Consider the following 10,630-nt stretch of genomic DNA (forward strand, 5'->3'; position numbering starts at 1 on the left):
TCAAGAGCAGAAGAGGCGCAGGCTGGAGGTGAACCTGTAAGTCCAGTGATACAACCAGACCAGAGATTGCAGAGCTCTGTGAGTCAGAGCAGAATAGGATGGATGATGGTGCAGGCCCGTCTGTGGTTGCTGGTGAAATGGACTTTCTGCAGCGTTTGGTGGGGGGTAGCCCTGGGCTGAGCGGTACTGGCAACATCGTTGTTTACGATAGCCCCGAGGCGGATAGTTTTGGGATTGAAGATGTTGATTCCAGTGAGGCTGAGTGATGTGACGGATCAAGGTCCCCTTACGCGGAAAGCGGTGCCTGAAGAGCGCACTGCAAAAAAAGCAAGGATTGATACTGAAGTGGCGGAGAGTGCCCCTTTGATGATGGGGATGAGGTTTTGAATTTGCCTAGTATTGAATCTTGTGCCTCCTCTCCTTTGGGTCACCCCAGCTCAAGTTTTTTTTCTCAGGGGGGGAGACGGGGGCAGTTCCAGTGGTCTCTCCGGATATCAAGAAAATGGGTGAAGAATAAAGTTAGATGCAAGACAACCATGCAAAAAGTTTGTAGAATGGTTGGCAAAAGACTGCCCTGTCCTCCTTAGATGCATGCTCAGATCTGTTTAACAATTGTTAGCTTGAATGTTAGGATGATCGCCGGGAGGAACCGGAGATTAGCAATCTTGGAAGATCTGGGGGATAAAGGGGGGGGGAACGTGTTTTATTTACAGGAGTGTGGATTTTCTGAGCCTTTGGGGAAAGGCGAATGGGGGAGGGGGGAATCTTATTGGTCCGGAACTAGTTTAAATAGAAATGATGGGGTGGGTATTTTGTTTGGTAACAGAGATATAATGATAGAAAATTATATTGTTGTTGAGGAGGGGAGATGTATTTGTGTTCAAATTTATTATAAAGATTGGAGGTTGCGGATTGTTTTGTATATATGCCTCTGCTTGTAAGAAGGAAAGGAGGGAATTGTTTGAGAAGTTAGTATATTTTTTGCCGGGTAGGGTTCCTGTGGTATTGGTGGGGGACATGAATTGTATTATTGATGTGGCTGGGCGTATGGGTGGATCTGGTGTAGGTGTAGATATTACTGGGAATATGTTAAAACAGTTAATGCTTGATTTTCGTTTAGTAGATGCGGCTGCTCATTGTAATGCGGGGCCGCCACCGCCAACCTATCGGGCAGATAGGGGTGGCATAATGTCTAGATTAGATTATGTATTAGTGTCCAATTTGATTGAATGTGTAAATTTGAAACAAGAGAATGTATGTTATTCAGATCATGATTGTATGATATGTAAGATTGGTTGTAGGGATGATAGGAAATATGGGAATGGGTTATGGATGTTGAATGTTGGGGTGCTAGAGATGAAAGGAGTTAAGGAAGGTTTTGCGAAAGAATATGTGGGGTGGTTGAGGATGAAAGGTGTGTTTTTGGATATACTTGAGTGGTGGGATTGGGTGAAGGTACGAATGAAGGTTTTTTTCCGGAAGTGTGAGTATAGGAATGCTAGGATGAAGAGGATGAGGTATGTGGATGTGTGTAGACGAATTAAGTTTTTATATAAATTGAGAGAGTTGGGGTTTGATATTAGTAATGAGATAATTAAGGAAAGGAATAAAATACTTATTTAATCCTTTCGCGGATATTAATTTTATCTATGCCTTCCTGAGAAGATACTGCAGCAGTATAAGAGGGGGGGAGCAGCAGAGAAACGTCTGTGGTATTTTTAATGAGGATATGCGTTTTTGGGTCAGGCTGAGGTCTGATCCAAATGGACATGAAGGACTGAGTCATCCCCCTGCGTCCTTCTCGTTTGCTGGAGTAAGAGGTTACCTGTATTACAGGGAACAGCATTTTTCTTGCAGGAAGTGCACCAAGATTGGGCATGATAAGGCTGAGTGCCCCTACATAAGACCATGCAGGAATTGCAAAGAGGATGGCCACATGGCTGCAGAGTGCCCAAGGCCTAAGAGATGTGAATTGTGTGGGGAAGTGGGCCACTTGGTCAAACTGTGTAACATGGTATATGCCAGTGATGAATATAAAAACAAAACACCCCGTGAGTGGGCTGCACTAAATACCAGAAGATATGAGAAAGAAAATGTGAATGTGTCTGATAATGATGGTGTTACAAGTGTTTCTGGCAGAACAGACAGCGTTGCGGCTGTTTCAGCCGTTGGTGAGGAGCGCGCGCTGAACGGAGATGGAGGGGGGATCCTGTGATGATGGCTGTGACCGAGACGGGGACACCGCCGGCAACTGTATCTGTGACCAAGTCAGTGATTCCACCAGGCGCTGTGTCAGTAATCATGCCCGTGGGTGAGTCTACCTGTAAAACTGCTGTGTTTTCTGTGCCTAAACCCGCTCCCCTACTTCCTCCGCTGTGTCTGTGCTCGCTGCTGCGACCAGGTCAGATGCTGTGTCTGAGTCTGGAGCAGCGGCTGCCCCCCCCCCCCCCCCCCGCTGCGCCTATGTCAAAACCCGATGCTGATTCTCCGCTGTGGCTGGATCTAGTGGTGAGCTCCCTGCTGCGCAAATGTCTCTGTCTAATGTGGTATCTCCTGCTATGTCTAATGATTTTGTCGGGATGCCTGCTGTGTTCATGTCTGCTTCAGCCAGTGAATCTCCTGCTGTGACGATGACAGATTTGACATCTGAGTCCCCCGTGGTGCCCTTACACCAAACTGTATATGAGGAGATTAGTAGCCCCGGCAGTCTGAGTAGCGGAGAGGATTTCCGTGGGGCTGACCTAGTCAGCACCGATGTTGCTTCTCAAAATGTTGAAATGCCATCAAGTGATGAGGATTTGCTATGTCAGCGTCATCCTGCTATGCTCCGTGATGATCACTGCAGTGGTGTTGCTAAAAAGCTCAGAAGAGAAGCGGACTTTGATCCAATGCAGGATCCTAGTTATGGGGCTCATCCGATAGCACAATCTAACCCTGGTGAGGAACTGTTTGAGACTTGTGTTACCCGATCGAAGCCGGCCAGGAGCAAGAAGACCGACTCCGGGGAAGAAGCGCTGCTGATCCCAGCCTGCCGGAAAGAAGACGCCGGGAGCAACTCCAGCTGAAGAAGCCTTCCTCTCCTCGGGACCTCCTCTTCAGCGGAAGAAGCGCCTCCTCTTCAGCGGAAGCCCCTGCTCCTCTCTGCCCAGTGGGAGGATACCCGCACTGCTTCTTCCGCCCCGGAAAAAGATTGCCCTCCAGACCAGCCTCTCTGCCCTAGGAAGAAGAGCCAGGACGATGACTTCAGCTGCCGCAGCTCCTGCCTCCACCCCTGCTCCTGCCCCTGGGAAGACCACCGCCCCGAAGCCTCTCCCCGTGGCCGGAACCTCCGCCTCCACTGACTCTGCTGGACAAGGGAAGCCCAGCCAGGATGCCCCCCCAGAAGAATCCCACTCTGGAACCCTGGATGAGGCAGACTGTCGTCCTGAAGTTGAAGGAGGTGGAAGGAAGGGTCCCAGACATGACGGCTGAGACTTTCGAGAAGAAGATGATCCTCGACCAGGGCTTATCCAAGGCTGAAACCCTCAGCGTGCAGAACTACCTGAAGGGGATCTGGTACATCACCTTCGCCTCCATTGCCATCTGTAAGAGGTACTGGGAGGCAGTGAAGACTGCGAGACCGGAGTCTCCCTTCTCCCGTTTCGTGGGGAACTGCCCCATCCAGAGAGAGGAGAGAAGAGTCACGGTCTCCATGAGAAACCCTCAAACCCCTGGTAAAGACATCGCTACCTTCCTGAGCCGCTTCTGCTCCGTGGTCAAGGACCCCTCCAAAATCCTGGATGCCAACGGTTTCTGGACAGGCAAGTGGTCCATCATTATCAGGCTGTGGAAAGACAACACGGCAACTGACTGTCTCCAACACCTGCCATCATGCTTCGCCCTGTGTGGCTCTGCCGGCCTTCTCCAATATGCCGATCAGCCGAGGAACTGCAGGAAGTGCGGTGAAGCTGACCACATGGTGAGAAGCTGCAAAGTCTTAGCCTGCAGGAACTGCAAGGTGGCGGGGCACGAGACAAAGGATTGCCCAAAAAAACTGTCCTGCAACCTCTGTGGCCTGGCCAGCCACATCTACAGGGACTGCCCCCAGAGGACCAGAACCTATAGAGGAAGACGGAAGTTCTAACAATAATGCTAAACTTGATGTTTCTTCCAGGTTGTTGCAGGAGATGGTAGCCGAAGCATCCTTGCGGGATGCAGTGGGATCCATGGGGGCCGGCTCTGTGAATCATACTTGAAGTCGCCCCGATGGCTCAGTGCGTTCCCGGATTGACTTTGTGTTTACCTCGAGAGCGGTAAGACAAAACAGGCATGTCATGGTTCCCTGCTTCTTTTCTGATCATAGGGCCATTCTCTTTAAAGGTGTTCTGGGCCACGGTTTCCCTCTCGGTCCGGGCTCCTGGAAGTTGAACTGTGCTCTGCTGGAACGAGAGGAGGTGATGGTTGAGCTGAGGGATGCTTATGTAATATGGAAAAATGACAAAATGTATTTTGACTGTATGTCTAACTGGTGGGAGTATGTCAAGGGCAAGTTTCGCAGTTTCTTTCAGGCTAAGGGCCTTCAACAGGCGTGTGAGAGGAAGAGAAACTTCAGGAGGCTTCAGCGTCAGCTGCAGTCCCTGCTGGACCTCCAACTCTGCGGCTGGGACGTGAAGTATGATCTGGTTGAGGCCAAGGGGGGCCTGAAAAGGCACTTCAAGGAGTCCAGACGCATCATCTTCCGTTCCAAGGTGGAGAATCTGGAGAAGGGTGAGAAATGTAATTCTTTCTTTTTCAGAAAACTCCACTCCGGCCACACTCCTCTGACTAAACTGCGGGACGAGACTGGCACCCCCAGGAAGGGGAAGGAGGGCGTCATGGGAGTCGTCACAGACTACTACGGCAAACTCTACTCCCCTAAGTCTACAGACGACGATGCGGCAGAATCGTTCCTGTCAGGTATCACTAACCCTATTGATCCTACAGGTAGGGCAGCTATGGATGCCCCCCTCACCTTGGGGGAGCTGCACTCTGCCGCTAAATCCTTTAGGCTGGGCAGGAACCCGGGCAGTGATGGCGTCCCAGCGGAGCTCTATGTAGCGCTGTGGGACCTCATTGGCCCGGACCTGCTAGAGCTGTATGAGGAGATGGTGGTGGAGGGCAGGATGCCTCCGACTCAGAGAGGGCTTGATTATGATTTTGTATAAGCGCAAGGGAGAGAGATGTGACCTCAAAAATTGGAGGCCCATCTCCCTCCTGAACGTGGACTATAAGATCCTGGCCAAGGTACTAGCCAACAGGCTAAAGGCTGTCATTGGGCAAATTGTTCATCCTGATCAGACTTGTGGCATTCCTGGGCACAGGATTGCAGACAGCCTTGCGCTGCTGAGGGACACGGTTTATTACATCAAAGACCGCCATGCACATGTGGCCCTGGTCAGTCTTGATCAGGAGAAGGCCTTTGATCGTGTTTCTCATGGTTTTATGCGTTAAGGTTCTGTGCAGGTTTCGATTGGGTGATATGTTTTCTTCTTATGTTAACCTGATGTACCTTGATATTTACAGCTCGGTGTTGGTGAACGGCTGGAAGACTGACCCCTTCTCTGTACTGTCTGGGGTCAGACAAGGCTGCCCTCTTTCACCTCTCCTTTTTGTCTGTTGTATAGAGCTCTTTGCGATGTCCATCAGGCGAAACCCAGAGATCAGAGGGATCACCGCACCGGGTCCAGACCGACTAGAGGCCAAGTGTTCGCTCTACATGGACGACGTCACTGTCTTCTGCGCTGATCAGCGTTCGGTGGCAGCACTCGTCCAGAACTGCAACAACTTCGGCCAAGCTTCAGGGGCAAAAGTCAACTGCGGGAAGTCAGAGGCCATGCTATTCGGGCAGTGGCACCTGTCATCCCCCGCTGCATTCCCCTTCACAATCAAGCCGGACTTCATCAAAATTCTTGGAGTTTGGTTCGGTGGAGAGGAGGCGGCCCTGAAGTGCTGGGAAGAGAGACTGGCAACAGTCAGACAAAAGATTGGATTGTGGAGCCTCAGACTCCTTACCATCGAAGGGAAAGCACTGGTACTGCGCAACGAGATTCTTCCCGTTCTTCAGTACACGGCCCAAGCTTGGCCACCTCTTGCTGCCGTCTGTAAGACCATCACGAGGACAGTCTTTCACTTCATCTGGGGCTCCAAAATGGACAGAGTGAAGCGGTCAGTGATGTACAAGGAGCCCCACAAAAGGTGGGAAAGGGATTTTCCCGATATCCCCACCATGCTGCGGGCCTTCTTTGTTTGCAACTGTATCCGCAGGACACTCCTTGAAAAGAACGTTTGCTCTGCTGGGAAGTCCATGTCCCGCTTTTTCCTTCTTCCTCTTTGGAGGAACTTTGGTTGGGACAAGTGGGACAGCTCCTTCCCTTACAACTGGACTACATCTTGGTTTTACCTGGATGTTGGACAATTTGTGAGGGAGCACCACCTGGAGGGACTTAATCCAGACTTGTGGAAACCCAAAACTATCCACAAGCTCATCAGAGCAAAGGACGTTATGGAGTCTGTTCCAGGGCTCCCTGTGGCTACGGCCAAACATGTTTGGGAGAATGTGGCCTCTAAGAGGTTGACTAATAGACACAAGGACATTGCATGGATGGCCATTCAGGGGGGTCTGCCTCTCAGGACAATTATGCACTCCCGGAACCTGTGCAGATATGTTCACTGCCCCTTTTGTATTACCAGAAGGGAGACTGCTCAGCATATCTTTTGGGACTGCCCCACTGCACAGGCATTGTTGGATGCCCTGGAACATGAACTTAAGGACAGTGTGCCCAGGACTTGCCTTTCATACCATTTGGTATTTTATGGATTATTTCCTGGGACTCACACCGTTGAGGCAATCCAGGAGGCCTGGCGCCTTATGAACTGTTTTAAGGACGCTATGTGGCTTGCCAGCAATCGCCTCATCTTGAAGCGGGAGAAGATGACCATCCAGGACTGTCGCAGGCTGATCCACAGCCTGCTAAGAGACTATAACACCCTTGACAGTCCTGAGGAAGATGAAGACGACGATTGATTGTTGACAAAAAACAGAGCGCAGTGGACTAACAGATCCTCCACAGAACTGGAAGTGCAATGTGAGTTGATTAAAACAAATTTATTAAAACAATATCATCAATATTAAAACATGGATATTTCAATGTGTATGCAAACACAGGCAGGTCTCTATTCATAGGGAGTATCAAATAATAGGTGCACCTATATTGATCAATTCTCATCTGATAGTTCTCATTCCTTTTAGACCATACTTGTTAGAAGCTCAAATGTTTGGTTACCAGGTATTCGATACAATGAATATCAAATTATATATATATATGTATGCCCGGGACGGGGAGAGTTTTTCCACCTTATCAATAAGTCTGTATAATAGAACAGTTCGTATAACCACGATCAACAAGTCCACCAGTTTGAATGTCACTTTTGAACACTGACACGTGTATATATTTAGCAGACGATTGATTGTTGTCTCCTCTTCTCCTCCTCCCCATTGTGTCTATTTCCAATAAAAAACTTTGGTTTGTGCTCCCTCCCTCCCCCCCTCCAACCCATTCCCTTTCACAGCATGAAGTATTATTGAATGTCATGTCTATTTATGCATCCTTCCCTTTGTGTCTGTTCTCAATAAAAACTTTTTACTCGTGACTCCACCACGCTACCCTTCTCACCTACCTCCCCCTCACATCCAAGGTCATTTTATTGTACTGTGGTACGGTTTAAAGTTTGGATGGTTAGTGCAGTACTTGATGTATATAGTGTAGGATGTCATGTCTTGTACCTTATGCTCTGTATTGTACTAAAGCGTATGCATGATCATGTCTTACGGTGTACTGTTTACACTTGAATGAAACGTATGAACTGTGTTTTTTGTACTATACACAAAATAAAGCTACTTTTTCAATCAAAAAATCTGGCCTTTTGGCTAAGATCAAGTGTAGTCTCTGCTGCACTTGGTCTGGCTGAGAGGTACTGGGGGTCTCTGGACTCGACGGTAACGGGATGCGATCGACGTTGTGCCCAAGCATAACTTATCTACAGCAAGAATGGCTGGTTTGAAGAATAGCGTCAGATTCGTCATTAATGAGGAGCACCGATCTGGAAGCGGCATGGTCTGGCTGGTACAGGACGTTTTGGAGAAAATCGGAGGGATCACTGTAAGTGACATTTTTTGGATTCAGGACTTCCCAAAGCAGGGGATTTATGATGTCACCCTCCATAATAGTGGCTTATGCCTGCACTTATATGAGACCCTAAAGGCAAAGAGTGGGGAGAGCGCCATGCAGAGGCTGCGAATGGAGCCCCTATTCGCCTTGCTGTCCCCCTCACAGTTCACCTTTACAATCCCTATGCAGACATCAGCCTTATCCAGGCGTTTCTGCGCAACTACTGCTCCAAAGTGAGCGAAGGAGTCAGGCAGAAGAATATTCTGGGAATCTTTAATGGAAAGTGGAGGTTTTGGATAAAGCTGAAGCCAGATCCAGACCATGTGGGGGCCACCAAACACCCCCCCCCCCCACCGCCAATTTCTCCATCGTAGGGGTGAAGGGGTTCCTGTTCTACCCCGGGCAGCCCACATTTTGCTATCAGTGCTTCCAATACGGGCATGTAAGGGAGGACTGCACAGCCGGAAAAACCTGCTGTAATTGTAAGCAGCCAGGGCATGAAGCTGCTCAGTGCCTTGTACCAAAGTCCTGTGACATTTGTGGGTCCCAGGGTCACCCTGCCCGTCAGTGCCCATCAGCCAGGAGTACCCAGAGGAGGGCATGGGGTAGAGAGGAAGGTGCCACTGGGCAAAATAACAATTTAAAAGACCTACAACCCCCTGTTGTGCAACTTGTGGGTCCCCAAAGCAGTGATGGGGAGCCCAGCGTGTCAGCTATAGAGAATCCTCTATAGCTGACATGGAAGTCAATGACTACATTGAAAATAGAATGGAAAGAAATCAGCGTGGAAACTTTGTGAAGCCCCGTCTGCAAGAGGTCATGACTTGGGTGAAGAAGTCATGGGATAAAATTACTGACAGCTGTGTCGCCAATGCACTACGAGCAGGGTACCTGGACAAGACCTGCTCATTTACGGAGAGCTATATTGCTGGACATGACAGATTGGGTCCACTTCTTCTGCAGGAAATGGAGGCGCAAGAAATCCAGGCCGGAATTCGGGGTATGGACACTTATGATGATGTTGTTGAAGAAGATGACATGACCATTTTTGAATAATGGTAGGATTTTTTGTTCACATTTACCTGTTTCTTGAAAATGCTTTAAATGTTAATTAAAATAATACCTACCCCGAAAATAAGCCCTATGCTGTTTTTTTGAACCAAAAAGAAAATAAGACAGTGTCTTATTAGCGGGGAAACACGGTAGCTTGACTAGACATAAAGCAGTGTTAGAAGATCTTAGTAATTTAAATGCCCATATTTTTTGTTTACAGGAATGTGGAATACAAGATGCTCTTAAAGCAGATGAATGGGTCTATGGGAAACACCTATGGTCAGGGTCTTCTCATAATAAAAATGATGGGGTAGGTTTTTCAGTTAAGGGTAGTGGGGTTAGTATAGAGGAATACCAAATTATAGAAGTAGGTAGAATTTTAACGGTTATTGTTAATTTTAGAGGATGGCGGGTTAGAATTTTTAATATTTATGCCCCGGCTGTTAATGTAGAAATAAAAAATTTATTTGAAAAATTTAAATTATTTTTACCTGGAAAAATTCCTTGTATTTTAGTTGGAGTTTTTAATTGTATTATTAATAAGGGAGGGCGGAAGGGGGTAAAGAATGTAAAGTTGATGTAACTGGAAATTGTCTCAAACGAATGTTGGATGATTTTGCGTTGAAAGATGCAGAGAGAATGTGCAATGTAGGTGAACCTCAGGTCACTTATAGAGCTGATAGAGGTTTGATTGAGTCACGTTTGGACTATGTGTTTGTAGCAAACGATATAGAGTGTGAGCTTTATGCAAGAACGTGTGGTGTATACAGATCATGATAGAATTGTATGCGAGATAAAAGGTAAGGATGGTTGTAAGCATGGACGTGGGTTATGGAAGTTAAATGTAAGAATGTAAGAAGAGGAAGTGATGCGTGAAAGACGAAAAAATGAATTTGTGGATGCGCTTGAATGCTGGGACTGGATGAAAGATAAAGCGCCACAGAAGCGAATGCGGTTTGATGGTCTGAACAAGCGAATGGTGTATTTATGTAAGTTGAGAGAACTTGGGATGGATGTGAGTGATGATATTGTCAAAACAAGAGAGGAGGTGAATAAATGTTTGTCTGAGAGAGAGGTCGTCAAATTGTATATTGAGCGACAATTGAGCATATGGAAAAGAATGAGAGTTGTAGTCGATATTTTTTTAAGACAACGTGTAGTAGAAGCAAAGAAATGGATGTGATAGTGAATGAGAGCGCTGGTGAAATGGCTGGTTTGAAGAACAGTGTGAGATTCATCATTTCAGAAGAGCAGAGATCTGGAAGTGTCATGGTGTGGCTGGTGCAGGACATTCTGGAGAAACTAGGCGGGATCACTGATATTTTCTGTATTCAGGACTTTCCCAAGCAAGGCATTTATGACGTCACCCTCCACAACAGTGGCTTATGCCT

The 10,630-nt window shown here is 47.8% G+C and overlaps 2 protein-coding genes across 2 annotated transcripts in view; both read left to right on the top strand.

The window, feature by feature from the left end:
• LOC142095485 (uncharacterized) overlaps positions 1-3,220 on the top strand; it is a 185,296-nt gene extending 182,076 nt beyond the window's left edge. Inside the window, exons 4-5 of the mRNA XM_075178430.1 lie at positions 2,608-2,805; positions 2,976-3,220. Of these exons, the coding sequence (XP_075034531.1) occupies positions 2,608-2,805; positions 2,976-3,220 (443 nt within the window). The remainder of the gene's footprint in view (positions 1-2,607; positions 2,806-2,975) is intronic.
• Positions 3,221-3,370: 150 nt separating this feature from the next.
• On the top strand, positions 3,371-4,123 carry LOC142095486 (uncharacterized). Its single transcript, XM_075178431.1, has one exon. The coding sequence runs from the start codon at positions 3,371-3,373 to the stop codon at positions 4,121-4,123; it is 753 nt and encodes a 250-aa protein (XP_075034532.1).
• The last annotated feature ends 6,507 nt before the right edge of the window (positions 4,124-10,630 follow it).

The sequence above is a fragment of the Mixophyes fleayi genome, chromosome 6 (assembly GCF_038048845.1).
Source record: "Mixophyes fleayi isolate aMixFle1 chromosome 6, aMixFle1.hap1, whole genome shotgun sequence".
In the NCBI taxonomy this organism is placed as follows: domain Eukaryota; kingdom Metazoa; phylum Chordata; class Amphibia; order Anura; family Limnodynastidae; genus Mixophyes; species Mixophyes fleayi.

Bases quoted from the DNA above. Each gene is read 5' to 3' on its own strand.
- LOC142095486 (XM_075178431.1), top strand. From the start codon at position 3,371: ATGCCCCCCCAGAAGAATCCCACTCTGGAACCCTGGATGAGGCAGACT.